General features: G+C 43.2%; 2 protein-coding genes across 2 annotated transcripts; both read right to left on the bottom strand.

Annotated features, from left to right (window-relative positions):
- Positions 1-323: 323 nt before the first annotated feature.
- serpinf2b (serpin peptidase inhibitor, clade F (alpha-2 antiplasmin, pigment epithelium derived factor), member 2b) lies at positions 324-2,785 on the bottom strand. The gene is made up of 8 exons (XM_070906387.1): positions 2,732-2,785; positions 2,539-2,613; positions 2,135-2,420; positions 1,831-1,971; positions 1,495-1,683; positions 1,152-1,294; positions 831-1,035; positions 324-676 (listed from the first exon to the last, which is right to left on the bottom strand). Exons 1-8 carry the CDS (start codon positions 2,783-2,785, stop codon positions 324-326), a joined length of 1,446 nt encoding a protein of 481 aa, XP_070762488.1.
- A 2,700-nt stretch (positions 2,786-5,485) lies between these two features.
- wdr81 (WD repeat domain 81) lies at positions 5,486-16,732 on the bottom strand. Its single transcript, XM_070905194.1, has 11 exons — positions 16,371-16,732; positions 12,059-15,636; positions 11,867-11,974; positions 11,507-11,706; positions 11,139-11,320; positions 10,707-10,872; positions 10,231-10,396; positions 9,261-10,091; positions 8,979-9,124; positions 8,633-8,815; positions 5,486-6,065 (listed from the first exon to the last, which is right to left on the bottom strand). The coding sequence occupies exons 1-11, from the start codon at positions 16,730-16,732 to the stop codon at positions 5,739-5,741; spliced, it is 6,249 nt and encodes a 2,082-aa protein (XP_070761295.1). The 3' UTR covers positions 5,486-5,738.

The raw sequence follows: 16,732 nt of genomic DNA, 5'->3' as shown, positions 1-16,732 counted from the left end.
CACGCTGGAAATTTAAAGTGTAATCAATTAACTCCAAGATGAAGAGAGATTTAACTATGGGTATGAACCATTTCTTGTATCTAATTATAATTTTAAGAGTTGCTTGACCATGATCTAATTTAGAAAAAACTGTAAATATTTGTTTTTTTTATGGGATACTGGGCTCCTCAGTGTGTTTAGTCTACAATGGAACAAAGGAGCAAATGAAACAATGGTTTTCACACACATTTTGATCCAGCTAAGTGATAATGTACATTTAACCTGTACAATCATAGTGGTCTTGGTCTGGGTTTTCCCTGGGACAGCTGTGTGGGTATTAGTCCCTACTTAGGTGGGCCACCAAATGAGCCAACATGATTCTTATCAATTGGGAATCCCACTTTATCTTTGCTTCCAAGTTCTCCTCTCTGCAAGATAGGAGCTCCAGGATTCGGGTTGTTGATGACACCCATGAAGATCGGCACTTGAGTCATATCATCCATAAGGGCAAAGAAAAAGGGTTGGCTGAGGTGGAAAACAGGATTGGATGCTCGTGAGATGACCACAGTGGTGGCTGCAGCAGCCTCTGCACCCTCCTCATTTATCTCCATGCTGGACTTGTGCATCACACTGGACACCAGCAGGGGGCCATCTGCCATCTCAGCCAAGTTGGGACTAGAAAACATCTCTCCGAGGCCTAACCCAGAGCAGAGAGGACAGAGTCAATTCAAGGCATGAAATATGTTTTCACCTTTAGTCCGTAGCATGTTCAAAATTTTCATCAAGTAATAAGAATTTGTGTGTGTGGTAAATATGACAACAAAGACCACAGGAAAATAATGACATCTTACCCAGTTTGGTAAAAACATCCTGTAGCTCTTGAGCATACTCCAGTTTGAATTTGGGGACTTTAACTTGAACGGCCCTCTCCTTGGGCAGACGATTATACAGGTCTGAGACATTCAGCTTTGCAGAAAGTGAGGACACATTCACCTGGCCGGACAGAGGCATGACCACCAACAAGCTCATGGACGTCTGGAATGGGAAGCTGGCTACCTGCACAGGAAGAGGAAATAGTGTTGTGATAAAATGGAGGTTATGTCAGGTGTATTTTGGGGACAGTGATTGAAGCGTAAATCTGAGTAAATAAAAACGGAGAGACTGCATTTTACCTGAGCGTCCAGTTCATTATCGATAAATAAACTCAAGGGATGTTTGGCATCTTCCATCACTTCAACATCAACCATGTGCTTGTCGTCAAGGTAGAACACGCCTCTAGAGGTAAAGCGCGCGTCAAATTGAGCTTTCCACTCTCCTGTGGGTAACATGGTAAAAGGGGTCTCCATTTTAGTCAGCAGCATAATATAAACATTCAGGAAATTGTGAAAAGGGAAAACTTGCAAACACAGGAGTTTTCATTGGTTATTTCCACTGGGATCTTTGGGAAATTAGTATTCTCAGCAAACATGAAATCTTGGAAAAGAGGCTAATTATATGAATATGGTGACATTTCACCTTTGAAATGGACAGCATTAATGAGCATGAGGAGCAGATTGGGCGGTAAAGCAGACAGGAAGTCAGTCATCTTTCCATTTGTTGCCTTCTCTACCCAGTCGTTTATCTGCTGCAGGCTCTCCAGGACTGCTGGCTCTGAGTCATATAACCGCTGGGATTCACGGACAAACTCTTGCTTTGGCTCAAACCCTAAAACACACAATTTACACACTCTCTCTCAGACTCGGGCTATTAAGTAACAAGAGAAATTAAAAGAAAATGATTGAAGCTGTGTAGTCTCAACATTTAGTATAGTTAAGAATGATTTAGACGAAAGTTGTGTTCTAAGGAAGTAACCTTGGCGCAGGAAGATGCGCGTGGCAATTTGCAGGTCACTTCTGAGCTGCACTAAAACATTATGCAGAGACTCGTGGTAGCAGGGGAGAGTGTGTTCATGGAGATGCTGCATCAGCAGCTCCTTTGTCTCATTCACTGCACCTGTAAAGAAGAGGGGTGTAATAATTGGATGAGAAAGGTGACCGTCTCCAGACAGCTATAAACTTGAGAAAGTTGCTGACACAATTCATCAATTGTGGTAATTGCTTATGTGTAGAAAACAAGCTGTTTGTGTCTTGTAAAAGCTGCAGCAGGACATGCATACCCAAAGCCAGTTGGGAGAGCGCTAATGCTATGCTGAAAGGAGATATGATGACATTTGGCTGCTCTGGCGTTGTCTCCAGGTTCTGCAGCAGCTGCACACCCAGTTTCTGAATGGCAGCAGCGATGGCCTCCCTGGACTGTGGTCTTCGGCTGATAGACAGACAACCCTCATCTTGTTCCTCCTCTGATGAGCTCCTGTTGGGCCTACTAGTTATGGTTGTTGCAATTACAGGTGTTTCTGTGGTATTTGCAGTTTCTGGTTGTGCTGTACTTGTGTTTTCTGCTTTCTAAAGGCAGGAATAGGAAAACAATGTTAAGTACAAGGACACATTTTCCAATTTAGATGACCAGAACACTGCTGTGACACAACAAGCACAATGTAAGAAAAAAGTTCCAGACTCTAACCTCTCTAGGGTGGCTGGGCATCAAAGGAATGAGAGGCACCAAAGGGATTGACTCATCTTCTGCCACCTCACCATTCTGTTGAGCAGATGGATGGTATAAAATAACAATCTATACAAGAGTTATATAATGAGCACAGATTATAATCATCTAGCATAATCTGAAGAGTGAATTGAAAGTAATGTCAGTGCTTTACAGTGACTCCTTGGCTGCAGAGACAGATCAACAGGAGTGTCAGACGATGGTCCATGTCCTTACAATGTAACTGTTAAAGAGAGAAATTATTTTTGGCTGACAAAACGTGCAGTCTGGTCAGTTTTATGAAACAAAATAAATATACCTCTCGTGTTCAAACCTCTTAAAACACAACACTCACCTTTTGTTTATAGTTTATTTGCTGTATTGTCTACCGGTCTCGAAACACTTTTGCTCTACTTAGTCGCTCTCTCTTTTAAAAGGAATCCAGATCATCTGGAAATATGCCTAAAATATGGGAGCCACACAAAACATTTTGTAGACCGTTCACCAAACTTTCCACACAGAAACTGCAAAACGTGTGCTTTCAGCAGATATCCAGGCTGCCTTGAACCACATCTGAATATTGCAGATTTGTGTTCAATAAAACATTGTTATAGGCTATGTACTTTGAGGGACAGAAAATCCACTTTCACTTTTTGAGTATCGGTGCATTGTGGTGTCTACAGGCATTCTGTATTCAAACCAAAATAAAATGTCCAAATGTAAAAAAACAAAAGTATTAACTGGTATAGTGTCATAGCCGCCTTTTCAGACCTTACACAAACATGAAACTTGAATGAATAACATATATAGCATTTTCAAATTATTTAAATGTAAAAAAGAATCACAATAAGTTTTTCAAAATATATTTGATCTTACCTTAAATTTAAATTAGAAAAAAACCTGCTGCCTTGTCCAAAAAAGGAGCGACTAAGTGACTGTGGATGGCAGAATTCCTGAGAGTGAAAGATTGGCAGTTGCTCAGCAAACTGTTAAATATCAACTTACATTGATTGGGGCCTCGTTTAAGCCACTATTTGTTTGTAAATGTAGCTACTGAGACTCATCCGGGGTTAAATAATGAAGCCCGACACGCTTGGCTATTTTGCATGTCAATGGGCAGGTGATAATATCGTGACACAACTAAATCTAAAAAAACATGACATCTTAATTGCAAAAGTGTGGTTAATCCAACTCTGTGTGGGCAAAACAAATACGACTTGGTGACACTAGAGTTACACATTTGATGTCAGAGAACACAAGCCCACACTTCCCAGAAACCCCTGGCTTTCATATGTTACAACTTCACTGATCAGACAGCCACACTTTACTGCTCTCTGTAGAAGCTGTAGTTATATATTGTGACCAATAATTGCTCAAGACAAAGAAAAGAAAAATAAACTGATTCAGCTGATTTAGTCACAATTTTGCCACTAAGCAAAAGTGATATCTTCTAGATCACATGACGGCCGTCTGCAAACACAAGAGGGGACTTTGTCCAATTTGAGCCCTAGTGACTCAGCCAAGATCGGACGGCAAGGCTGGGCGTCATGATGAGTCCAGGTGAATCACACAGAACAACTGGAACACACAAAAAAACATGGAAGCAATTTTTTTTTTTATTAATCCAGTTAATAAATAAGCGTTTTCATGGACTTCTCGTAAAATGTTCAAAGATATATAGTGGAACAATCGTAACCAATTATCAATATGCAACTACAAATTTTCTTTTTAAAACAAAGTTGTTTTATGATTATTGAGCTTTCGCTCCAGTTTTACAAAAAACACAAAATATCAAAAGGTCTAGTACACTTGTCAGAGCATTTTGAGCTTTTTGAGCAAACAATTAGAAAAGTAGGTTGTTTTACAACATGAGTGATAAAAGGGGAGAGCTTTGATTGTTGGATGTTAATGAGCTTTGAAAACTTTGATAAAGTCATTAAGAGTTTCGTGGAAACTGAGCAAACAAGTCTCTACTGTATATTCATCTGCATTACACAATAAGGAGCAGGTTAAACCACATTTTTTTATTGATTTATAATATATTTATATTTATTGTTGGTATTTTCTCAACATATTCATATGCCGTTACATATAAATGTTAAAATACAAAACTGTTTATCTTGGCATTGACTGTTTCTATGTTAGCTTTTGTAGTCAGAAATTAGAAAGTGGTGAGTCAACAGTGTGCCATAACTGGCATTGCACAGTCAAATCTGCCTAGATACATTTCCAGTATTGTGTTGCTACAGGTTCTGACTGCTAAATCAAGAATCTCTAAACACTGTTTAAAAATCCCAAAGCAACTTCAAGTAATTTATTTGTGGATAAAAACCATTCAGCTTTAAAATCTGAGTGAGAATCTAAATGTTACAATTCAGGCCATACTTGTGCAGTAGAATAAAGGCTGTGCATCAGTAACTGACTTTTGTATGGTACGACAATTGAAGCGTCTCCACTCTGAGAAGATGCACCAAGACTGTCGACAAAACAGTGAGTGTACTTTTATTGTTCATGATGTATAAACAATCTACTGTGAAACATCTCTCATGAAACACAGGGGTGGGGGAGGGGTGACGCTAACACAAACAAATGATTTGATCTACAAATACTGCATAGTTTCATCAGTGCATTTGGATACGCATGTATTCTAACATCAAGGGAAATGAAAGTTGAGGTCAATGTATTTTTGGTGTTGTTATGCATCTATTTGGAAAGTGTAAACACTACTAAAGAACCGTGTTTGGTTCCACCTTCCTGAGCACGTCTTCTGATTCATTCTTTTGAACAGAATAACTGACCTAGTCAAAAGAATAAATGACCTTGTCAAAATAAGAAGTTCCCATTATATACTATCTGTACATCTATAGGCTTTTAAAAAAAATCATGGGATTTACTGTACATAATGAATGTTACTTGCGTGGCACACATTTCCTATTCATCAACTTCAGTGCCAGCAGCCAAAGTGGCAAGATCTGGTAGACATGAAGCTTATACAATGCCTTTACTTGTGCTGCTTCATTCAAAAAGCAATTTAGAGGAACTCACAAACTGCCCTACCAGTACAATTGACTTCAAGCTCAGGAGAAGGGACAGAGAGAGTTCGGACACCTGATGTCTTCACGATTAAGACACTTTCAAGGTCAGCGATTGTAGTGAGTGTAGCTTGGAGCCATTGATTTTCTCTAAGCTAGTAACCGAATGGCCCCGTTCTCAGAGCCCAGCAGCAAGAGCCTCTTGGTGGGCAGGACTGCCAGGCTGGTCAGAGTGCCGCGGAAGTTCTCCGAGCTCAGCTTTGTGCTGCTAACAGGGCTCAGGGAGATATCTGTCATGGAGTACACCCCGATCTTGTTAGCCACGGTTCCCGTTACAATCTCCGAACCGTAAAGGTCAAAGGCGTGGATGGGGTCGGACTGCGACTTGTACAGGCGAAGAGGCTTGTGCTCCAGATCTTTCCACACAGAGAGTGTGTAGTCAGTGGAGGAGCTGATGACCAAGTTTCCTTCTGCAGCCTGAAAAGTAAAACACAAGAAAGGAAGTCACTGACTGTTGATGTTATATCCCAGTAATATTGCTGGTCTAAGTTTCCAACATCCTGTTTCAAGATATGTGATTAAATGCCAAGAAATGCAATTCAAATCTCCTTGTAAATACCCTGAAATTAAAACAATCTATAAGACAGGAATAAGTGAACGAATATTTTTGAAGTACAGATACTTGAAAAAAGCGAGATTACTTCGGTTTTAATGGTTATGGTTAAAATTCTTTAAAACAGAAACATGTAGCTCACATATTCAGACAGATAAATCCTGCATCCACAAACTTAGAACCTTTAGTTGGGAGATTGTTGAAATAGTTTGATCATCTTTGTTTAATACAAAATGTCTTTTAAATAAGATACAATAATGAACAGAGTTGATCTGTTTTTAATTTCCCAGCTAAATATGAAAACAGCCACAAGTTGGTACACGTAAGAATTGAGAGGAAGTCTGAGTAATATGAATGTGCCAATGAGAACCACTGTGGTCTTTCTAATGAGTAACCTGTGTCCATATTTGCCTAAACTTGTGCCTTTAAAACTAGAGACACAATCCTTGACCTAATTTGGGGTTAAATAAAGTTTGCTCATCCTTGCGCTGTGTTGACAACAGATTTGCTGGGTACAACTTTCACCATCTCTGCACCACTTAGTATCTCCCCACCTCTACCTTAGGGGAATGTCAAAATAAAGCCACTTGGCTGATTGTCTTCTTGAATATTTATCACATGACTACTGTAAATAAGTCCAGCCACACCTTCTGGCTTGAGTATGAGGCATACAGTAACTGGCTCTTACAACAATTTCCTGACAAATTCTTTGGGACAGTACTGATGACAATAGCTCAGGTTATTACATATATGGTACTAAATTATGACTATATGGATAAACACTGCACCTATTAAATTACAGGCTGAACACACATCAAACAGCAATATCCCTCTCTGACAATTGCACTACTATATGCCTTTTACACCAAGCTCTCAACCAGCATCAAAAACAGGTCACGCATCAGAGTAAAATGATCCAATAACCCACGTAGACAACCCACCAAGAGGTCTAGGTCAGACATACCAACGTAATGTGGGTTGCTCAGAGAAAGAGTCAACACAAGTGACAAGTGATTAACTGGCTGATGTGCACTGTGTGGGTTGTGATTTCCACAGTTCCAAAAGTTTCCACTGTTTACCAGAAAGCCTGATAGGGATTTCATATGCACGGATTCTGCTGGTTGATGCACCAAAATGTATAAATCGAAGAAAACAATAGAAATATTCTTCTTTTTAGAAACACAATAAAACACTTATACTTAAGTGTTTACTGTGAAATATACAACAAGAAATTGTTTTCCTAACTGTAAAAGACTGTAGGCCTGTTGTATTTGATGGTACACCTATCATCCAACCCCTCTAGAACCCATGAAACCCTTCTGCTATTTAAAAAAGCACATCATGCCTACAACTGAACAAAGTCATGGAGTTATGTTAGAGAAACTGTCCACTGTGTTTGGCTATAAGTTTATCTGGAAGAACACAGTTTCAACACAGCACAGAGAGCGAGTGGACATTTATGTGACACACTGCATGACCCGTGTCCCCGGGCCCACGTCTTGTGTAAACAACTTGACCGTCAATGAGTCCCACACATCAGTGTTGGGAAACACACGTTGAATAGGGGTACATAGTGTAACGAGGGTTCAAGTTAGTGTGCGGCCACCGATCGAGGTACCATTTTCTAAAAACAAAACGGCAACACATGTTCCACCTAATGATCAGCAAATCACATATTATATTTTTTTATTATATTTCTGTATACCTTCTGAGCTGGACGAACATACAAAGCCTAAAAAAGTATTTAGTATTCACAACATTGAATTGTTGTAAAAAAAAATATTTAAATTTGTAAAACTAGGGACTGTTTTTAAACTATCCCTGTTGGTGCATTTAAAGACACTCCAAAATGTGTTGGCTGCCAAACTGCAACATTTTCAATGCCAGAAATTTGTATTCATATTTTACTTTTATTTTTGCTTGTCTTCCCTTTCCCCCCCTCTTTTCTGTAGAGACTGTTGGACATCCAACAGTGATTTTAACACACAGCCTAACCACATTTCTTATACTGTTCTGAAAGCATTTGTTTATTTATGCATTCAACCAAACCATTGAAATGACTTATCCCAGTTTGTCATTGTTATAATTTTAAAACATGAACAATATTTGCATATGTTCCCAAATGCCCGGCTGGCCTACGGGTTTGTCCATGTAGTTGCAACATCCGTAGTTCGACCTTTTGTTGCATGTCATCCCTTCTCTCTCTCCTCCATTTTTTGTCTCCTCTTTACTGTCCACTATTTAAGTAAAGGCAAAGATGCTCAAAAATACGAAGGACATGGCTTTACTGCCACCGGTAGATCATATTCCAGTAACCACATATCTAACGAACACCACTGACTAAGATGTTACCCAGAAGCAGGCCTGTTCAGTTATACAGACGCAAAGTAAAGAAAACACACACACACTCTCTCTCTCTCTCTAAGTATACCTTCATTTGGAGGATATCTCCCTCATGAGCCGGCCAGCCCTTCAGAATAAGTCCAGTACGTGCGTCTAGCAGAACAATGAAGCCAGATGAGAAACCTGCAGCCACAGTGCGCCCTGAAGGGCTCACTGCCAGGTAGCGGATGAGCCCAGCACTCACATTGTTGTATGCCAGACGAAATTCATGCTGGGAACACAGGGGAAGATTTGTCACCGTCAAGGCTGAAATCACTCTATACTGGAGAAGTGTATCAGTGCTACCATTTTGAAAACACAGTAACGACAGATAATTGGGGGATGTTGTATGGCGTAGGTCTCGAGTGAATGAGCTCGTTAAGCAAATTTTCTACCTGCAATCCTGGTTTGCGAGGATCAATGAAGCGGAGAACAGAATCTGCACTGCCAAACACAACACTGCAGTGTGGAGCTGGCATGGTGGTGACAGCTGTAATGGGATTCTTCCCATCCACTGCTTCATATGAGCGGATCTGCTTGCCTATGGACAACAGATAAAGTGTAGTTACATAGAAAAGCAGAGTTATTTCGTTCCACCCTTTTGAGTCTCATGTCCTCTAACTAACCACACAAACCATATATAATGTAAGAAATGCATTGTGCTTAGTCTCTCTTACCTGTATACTGGTCCCACAGGTGCACAGTACCATCACAGCTGACTACCTCCAGTGAAGCCTCTAGCTGTCCAACATAGAAGATTGACTTTCGATGGTCGTTATACGTTAGCCTGGGTTCCACCTCCTGTGTTCCATCACCATGGTTATAGAGAGGCCAAAGCTTCACGGTCTTGTCTTTACTACCAGAAAGGAAGTAATCCTCTCCTGCCAGCGGTGCCAAACACTTTGTGGTGCCTGAGTGACCCAGGAAGCTCTGCAGTCGGATCTGGTGGAAGTGGAAATGTGGATCCTGCTGGTTGAGGCCAATCTCATACTGCCAGTAGGCCAGCCAGTTGCCCTGCAGGGAGCGGCCGCTGCGAGGGAGCTCCTGTTTCAGGGCACTGTCCTCTGGGGTGGGGCCTGTCACCCAGGATGAGGAAAAGGAAGCTGTGCCAACGGATGGAGTGGTGAAGGATGAGGCAGTGGTGATGATGGGGTTGGTATGACTGGAGCGTCCCCAAGAACTGGCCAAGCCCAGGTTTGGGCTACCATCATAATCAGCATCCCGGGACACTTGGATACGGTTTCCTACCAGGTGGCTCCCAAATGTGCCTGACTCAGGGAGGGAGTCTCCCAGCGGGGTGGAGCTAGTTGAGGGTGCAGGGAATGGGCTGCAACCCACACGTCCGCCAAAACCAGAGGAGAGACCCATGGATGAAGGGCGTAGCTCTGCCCTGGACGCTGTTGTGAGGTTCGTCTCTGGACACCCCTGACTCACACTCTGGTGGTAGGACTGAGCCAACTGCCAGACCAGCTCGTGGTTGGGAACAAGTTTCCGAATTGCCATGTCACCTTCAGAAATCACAATACAGCACTGATTTACGCCACTCAAGTGTAAAAATATATATATAGGATTATAGCACAGCGTATACTGCCGTCTTCCTGCTGGATAGGGTATTTTGTATTTGACATACGATGAGGCATTTCCTACCTATGAGGCAGTAGAAGGGGATGTATGATGCATGGGCCATCTCAGGGTTAAATACAGTCTGCAGCTCCTCCAATACACCCAACTCATATGTCACATTTGACATTTCAGGTGTGCAGACGTCCACGACCGTGACTTCTCCTACAACTCTGCGAGGAGCACTGACCAGCTACAGTGTCACAGTGAGAGACAGTCACCACATCTGTGTATTTCCAACTCCCCTTTCAAAAGAAATAGGTGTACCTACATGAAGAAACTATCCTGCCATGCTCACAAATGCATGTACTCTATTTCTCCCTCTCTGTCTGTCAGACAGTTTGTTTTCCAAGTCTTCTGTTTTTATCTTAAAACATATTTTTATATGCCTTTGTGCCATTTGCTTTTGTAAAGCTCTTTATGACAGATGTAATAGTTGAAAGCATTCTAAAAATAAACTTGACGCTTGTCAGTCTTTGTGTATTGTGGGTGTGTGTGCATACCTGGGGCTGCAGAGAATGCAGCAGAGAGAAAACAGCAAAGAACCGGCGCAGAGTGTCAGCCATATGCTGCTGCACCATCTCCCTCCCGATGCGCAGACAGATGAGAGCCATCAGGCTGAGTGTCTTGAGACAGACGGCAGTGCGTGTCTGCACCCCGCTGGGGAACCTGAGTACAGCAGAATGCGTACGACCAAGCAGAGGATGAATGACAAATCTATTGTAGCTGTTTTCTGATTTCATTCTATTTCAACCCAAAAAAGACATTGCACTTTAAAAAACATGAACCGTAAAATATTAGTAAAACATTCTGTTTGCAATATTTTATAATGATTCTGCTATTTGACATGCTGTGTATGTACACTCAGGCACTATCCTAAGTTATATGTCAACATAGATCTAGAGTACATGTGTTGTTGTACGTGTGCTATTTACCCCATGCGTGGGGTGGTGAGCAAGTCCAGTAGTGGCAGGAGCACATCCTGATTGATCTTCATAAGCATGTCCATCAGAGTGGTATCAGAGAGAAAGACAATGATCTTCTGTGTTAGTGCAACAGCTCCAAGCAGACTTGCCTCCTTCCGCGTGTTAAGACGCTGTGAAGAAGGTGGAGAAACCTGGAAACATAGACATTTGTGAAATCAAAGTGTGAAATGTGAAATCACATTTTGTTGATGTCCTTAGACAAATAATTACCTTAAAAAGTCAAATGGTACAAATAAAAAAAAACCCAATTTAGCTTAATAGGCCAATGGAGGTTTTATGTGTGTGAGTTTATATTCTCTTCTCTTTTCCCGCCTTACCAGATATCCTATATATGGCAGGTACTGGTAAGTGAGTACAGGCTCTCCATAAAGTTGAGCTATGTAGATGAGACAGTCCAACACAGGCCCTGCTGTCTGGTCACCAACCACAGGTTTCTTCTCATACACGCTGCCCATTCCCACACTCTCCAGACTGCTCTCCTCAGACACAGGGGCCACAAACTGGTGTTTCTCAAGTCCTACAGGCAGTGAACATGAGAGGGAAAATGGGTGTAAAAAACACGATCACTAACACATGACACTGGTTTAATATGCAAATCTCCAGAGCATGGCTTTGTCAACGCGACTAAATCTAAATGAATGATGCAATTAAATTTTTTATGACAAACATTTACGTACCAATGTAACAATTTGTGAGCAATCGCAGTAAATTTCTGGCTACGTATCGAGACGTCACTGTTGGTCCAAGCTTCGCTGACAGCCAACGAACTGTTTTGCAGACTGTATCTGTGTGTGGAGACATGATTAAAAACATTAGACATTATCATTTCATAAACAAGTAATTTACATAAACAGCAATCATTTACTCACCGAGAAGAATCTTATGCTCTTTCTCCTCAGACTCTTCGGATGGATCATGGTCATCCTCCTCCTCCTGCTCTCCCACGTTGCCTTTCTCAGTGTCTTCCAGTGCCATTCCGTTCACAAACTCACCCTCCAGAGTGGCAACTGTGGCTCCTGAGGCTTCTGTGCAACCAGAGAAAGTGAGCTCCAGGTTGAGAACAGTAGGGTCATCTGTCCCCTCTTTACCCTCATTAGTCTCAGTCACCTCTTCTTCCTCCAGCTCTCCTCCCTCCTCTCCCTCACTAGCGTGTTTCAGGTCCTGGCTGCTGTCAGCCGATTTAAGACTGGCTCGATCCCGCATTGAGTCCCCATCACCCAGTGAGAGCTCACTTGTGCTGCTTTTGTCACTTAGTTTCCCCACACTTAGAGACTCCTGGTCTTGATCTTTGGCTGCAGAGTTCTGGCTCTGCTGTTTCCCAGCAGCCACCCCTGCTCCACTGTTGACATAGAACCCATTCTGGAAGTCCTCTGCCTCTGAAAGAAACACTTGGTCATTGAGACTGATGCCAGAAGAGTAATCGACCAGCCCTGCGTCTCCCACCACCCCGACTCCTCCACTGGCACCACTGCTACCTCCCATATTACCGCTGACAGGTCCAGAAGATGGCCGCACCTCGCCACACTGAAAGTCCTCTTCCTCTTCCTCTCCTAGATTACATGTGCCACCCCTCAGCCCTTTGCAAGCTTCCCCGCCAGAGCCTGAGATGCAGCTTTCAAAACCAGTGATGACCTGCAGCACATGGGGGAGTAGGCTGGACAGAAAGGCCTGCAGGCCGAGCCTCACAATCAACTGCAGAATGAAACAGTCAGTGTACAGATAAAAACGTCCTCGCAGGCAGTGAGGGTTTTCATAAACGTTGATCAGTGGCTTCAGTAAGTACTTGTTTGCATTTCTGGGACCCAGTACTCTGGAGATGGGCTCGAAAAGGTACCAAGCAGCATAGACAGCAGTGGCCTCCTCAAGCATAAGGGCTAGAATGAAGGGCAAAAGAATCTCAAGACCCTCAGCTGTGATGTTACCCCGCAAAAGGGTCTCGAGCTGCTGCCGCAGGTGAAAGACAACATCTCTTCCTTGAAGATTACATGTACTCTCCATCTTGGCATGGTAGGAAAAGATAAAATGATGAAGTGCTGCAAAATAGGAAGGGAAAGGAAAGGGGGTGATGACTGAGTTCAATAACTGGCAGGGGTTTGGGGGCGGCAGACCATCGCTGATGGGGTCATATTTGAAAAGGAGTGGACGAGCGCAATCTGGTACTTCTCTATGTGCTATTCCAGACTGCTTCTCTATTAGCAGTAGTGTTTCAAGAGCATGATGCAAAGGCAGTGGCACGTCACGGAGGTTGGCAGAGCATAGCTTCATAACAGTTTGGAAACGCTGTCTGAGGGGGTTGCCTGGTTTCAGCCCTCTCAGTTTGGAGGAGTAGAAAATCTCAGCGATGAGAACACCAAGAGCCTGCATGTCTCTTTGGTAGAGCTGTGTAAGAGAGGGTAGAGATTCAATTATCACACCATCTCTCATGCAGTCATTAGATCCTGCAGGATGCCATACTTCAGCATGCAGACTCTTCACCAGGAAATTGTTCAACTTCTCCAGCTCTTCCAAAGGCTGCAATGGGCTGAAGCCTTCAGGGAGGACAATCTTGATTTCCTCTGCATTGGTGGAGGTCACACTCCCCTCCCCATGTTTTTTGTTCGTTGGCCCGCCTCTTTGTAACATGGCACTGCGTAAACCAGGGCCTAAGCCGCTTGTGAAATCACCAGGGAATGAACTCGGGGACTGAGATACAATAAGTGCTGTGTGCTCTCCTCCCATCTTTCCCCCCGCCGTACTGATGCTTGGCATCGGCACAGAGCAGGACACAGAACTGGAAGAGCCAGTGGATGCTAATGAGTCCAGAGCTTCCATACCTTGTTCGAGCTCTTCATCTCTGTCTACCATGGTCCAGCCGCTGGACTCACACCCTGTGGACTCTGGCACCATTCCATCCACAGTGTCAGCCATGGTGTCGATTTGAGGGATGTGTAGAGAAGGCACATTAAGAGCAGCAAGGCCAAGGAGAGGAGGTTCTGCTGGGGCATACTGGGAAGGAGATAAGCGGGGCGGGTGAGGCTGGTCAAACAGCTGAACTACACCATAGGTAGTCAGATTGGTGTGGTTGTCCACTAGGTGCAGGCACACATTCTTGGCCTTGACAGCTTCTTTGCCAGACAGCTTATAGCCAAATGTGAGATCTATCCAGTGATGCAAATGCTGGGACACCTCTTTGCTCTCCAGAAGGCGCCGATGGACCTCAATAAACTCCTCACACGACTTGCACCAGGAAGGCACATCCAGGTCTGGCATGTCGGAGTGGATTGAGCGGAAAATGGAGGAATCTGTGTAGAACTCTGGAATGCACTCATCAGGGGTCCAGCTCTGCATGCGCTCCATACTGGCTGGGTATTCATTAGGCTCCCACTGGGATCTAACATGGCTGCACAACACTGACTTGGGTGTCTGCCGGGCTTTGTAGACATAGTAGGTAATGTCTGAGAGCACATCAGATATGTGATGAGGTACATGGAGGTGGTCAGGCTGTCCAGCACCACCAGCGCCCACAGAGCCACTGAGGTCTCCACTTACACCGCTTCCACCTACCCCATTACCCACTGCAGCGGCCAAAGCCTCTTTGGTCATCTCATATGTGAAGTCCAGCTGCTTATCCCCCTTATTGAGCCTGAACTTTGACCTCCTGAGGTCCCGGAATTTTCCAAATGGCACAGTGAAATCCACCACCCAAGGCAGCACTGGGTGATAATTAGGGTCTCCTTCTCGCCGTCCTGCTAACCTGTTCAGTTCCATCAAGTAGCGAAAGTTACTGACTCGTCCATGGACCCAGTCCAGAACCAACGTCTTAAGCTCACCAAAGCAGTCTTTGCAAAGTCTCTTGTTCTCTTGGCTCACACATGAATTGTCCCTTGGCAGGACACTTTTTGGCACTTGTCTGCCAGTAACATCACTGTTTGCATCCTGTTCCGCCCCCAGTTCCTCATAATGGGCTAGGTTGAGCTTGAGGCGGCTGCAGAGTTGCTCATCTACTGCTATGTCCAGCAGGGAGAGCTCTCCACAAGACAGACCTGCTGCATGACATGCCTGCAGGGCTATTAGTAACTGGTAGAGAATGAATAACACTTTGGCATGGCTGTTAGCGAGCTTGGCTGGGCTGAAGGAGACAATATCATGGAGTGAATACTGAGTATAAGGTAGAATCACATAGAGCATCTCTGCTGTCTCCAGCAGACACTCTGCAGGCAGAACATTTGGACACAGATGGTCTGACTGGGACTTGGAAAAGCAAGATGAACTGGATGGCAAGTAGTTTTCTTTCTCCTTCTCTCTGGCTGGAGAAAGGGATGGTGACACTCTGTCAGACGAGATGAATGTAGTATTGAAGAGCTTCTGTAAAGCATGACGCACTGCATCTACAGCTGCAGCATGCATTTGCTCGTTGGCTCCCGTATATGCCTGCACAAGTTTGTAATGGGCTTCACGCCATAGATTCCTGAAAAGGGGAAAAAAGACAAAAAAACAATACATTACTATCTCAAACATGTTCTACTCAATCACTGCATCTATTTTCCTCCATTTAGGTATTTTAAACTAATACATAAATCTCACATCAGTAAACTTTAAATTCATTGCAAACAAGACATATAAACTGACATTTATTCTTAGAATTCAATTTTCTAACAAGACAACAGTTAAGAGTGCTATTACACAACCCCACTAACAGTGAATGAGAAAACCTGTCCTAACCAGAGCAGATAGAAATGAATAAAGCTAATTTAAATAAAAACACAACAAATACTTGACTCCACAAAGGCAAGTTTCAGGTCATTTTAAGCAAATCTCCGGGTACCCTAATATTAGGGTATCAATGTCTCATTATCATTAATAAATCTAAACTGATATAAAATTGAGAAAAGCAGTAAATCCTCCCTTTTCAGAAGGTAGAATCAGAGAATGTTTCACATTTTTGCTAGATAAATTACTTTAACAAGTAATCAATTACCAAAATTGTTGCAGACACATTTTTATGTCAATCAACTTATAGATTAATCAATTAACTGTTTCAGTTCTACTTAATATTAGAAAATAGAGAGTAATTAATGTTCACAAATAATAACTTAACAGTCAATTGTTGTGGGAATGATAGTTTTGATTGAGCTTTAGCACAGATGTAAGGTGATTAGCATAGCCACATTTTACAGTAGAACATCGAAGAATGTATAGTACCTGACATTGTGTTGCGACACACACTGCATGGTTTTGACATAAGAATCCTGTGGCATGAATTCCATTTGTTGATGGCAAGGGTCTCTGGCCAAACGGTAGCTCAGCTTGCTTTTCCTCAGACCCTGAATGCACACTCGCGTCCAGCCAGGAGGCAACTTTGCCTGGGAACACTGAAGGTACGTGTGAATTTCTGCTTCACTGATGCTGTCAAAGCGGGCACAACGCATGACCCTCCTCTCCCTCAGGCCCATCACCCAACGCGTAGGAACAAGGGCTACAAGCTCACTGGGACGGGGACCAGGGCCTTGCTGCCGTCGATCAACCCCCAAGTCTTTCTCAACTGCATGCATCAGCCAATCCAT

Source organism: Enoplosus armatus, chromosome 5, assembly GCF_043641665.1.
Source record: "Enoplosus armatus isolate fEnoArm2 chromosome 5, fEnoArm2.hap1, whole genome shotgun sequence".
NCBI lineage: Eukaryota > Metazoa > Chordata > Actinopteri > Centrarchiformes > Enoplosidae > Enoplosus > Enoplosus armatus.
This window is presented reverse-complemented; position numbering and strand designations above follow the sequence as displayed.

What these genes read in the sequence shown, in the direction of transcription:
- wdr81 (XM_070905194.1), bottom strand. Translation starts at nt 16,732, where the DNA reads ATGGATTGGCTGATGCATGCAGTTGAGAAAGACTTGGGGGTTGATCGA. An exon ending in TGCATTCTCTGCAGCCCCAG is followed by an intron (nt 10,397 to 10,706) that starts GTATGCACACAC and finishes GTGACACTGTAG; the next exon opens with CTGGTCAGTGCTCCTCGCAG. An exon ending in GAGATATCCTCCAAATGAAG is followed by an intron (nt 6,066 to 8,632) that starts GTATACTTAGAG and finishes TTTACTTTTCAG; the next exon opens with GCTGCAGAAGGAAACTTGGT.
- serpinf2b (XM_070906387.1), bottom strand. Translation starts at nt 2,785, where the DNA reads ATGGACCATCGTCTGACACTCCTGTTGATCTGTCTCTGCAGCCAAGGA. An exon ending in GCGCATCTTCCTGCGCCAAG is followed by an intron (nt 1,684 to 1,830) that starts GTTACTTCCTTA and finishes TGTGTGTTTTAG; the next exon opens with GGTTTGAGCCAAAGCAAGAG. An exon ending in ATAATGAACTGGACGCTCAG is followed by an intron (nt 1,036 to 1,151) that starts GTAAAATGCAGT and finishes CTTCCTGTGCAG; the next exon opens with GTAGCCAGCTTCCCATTCCA.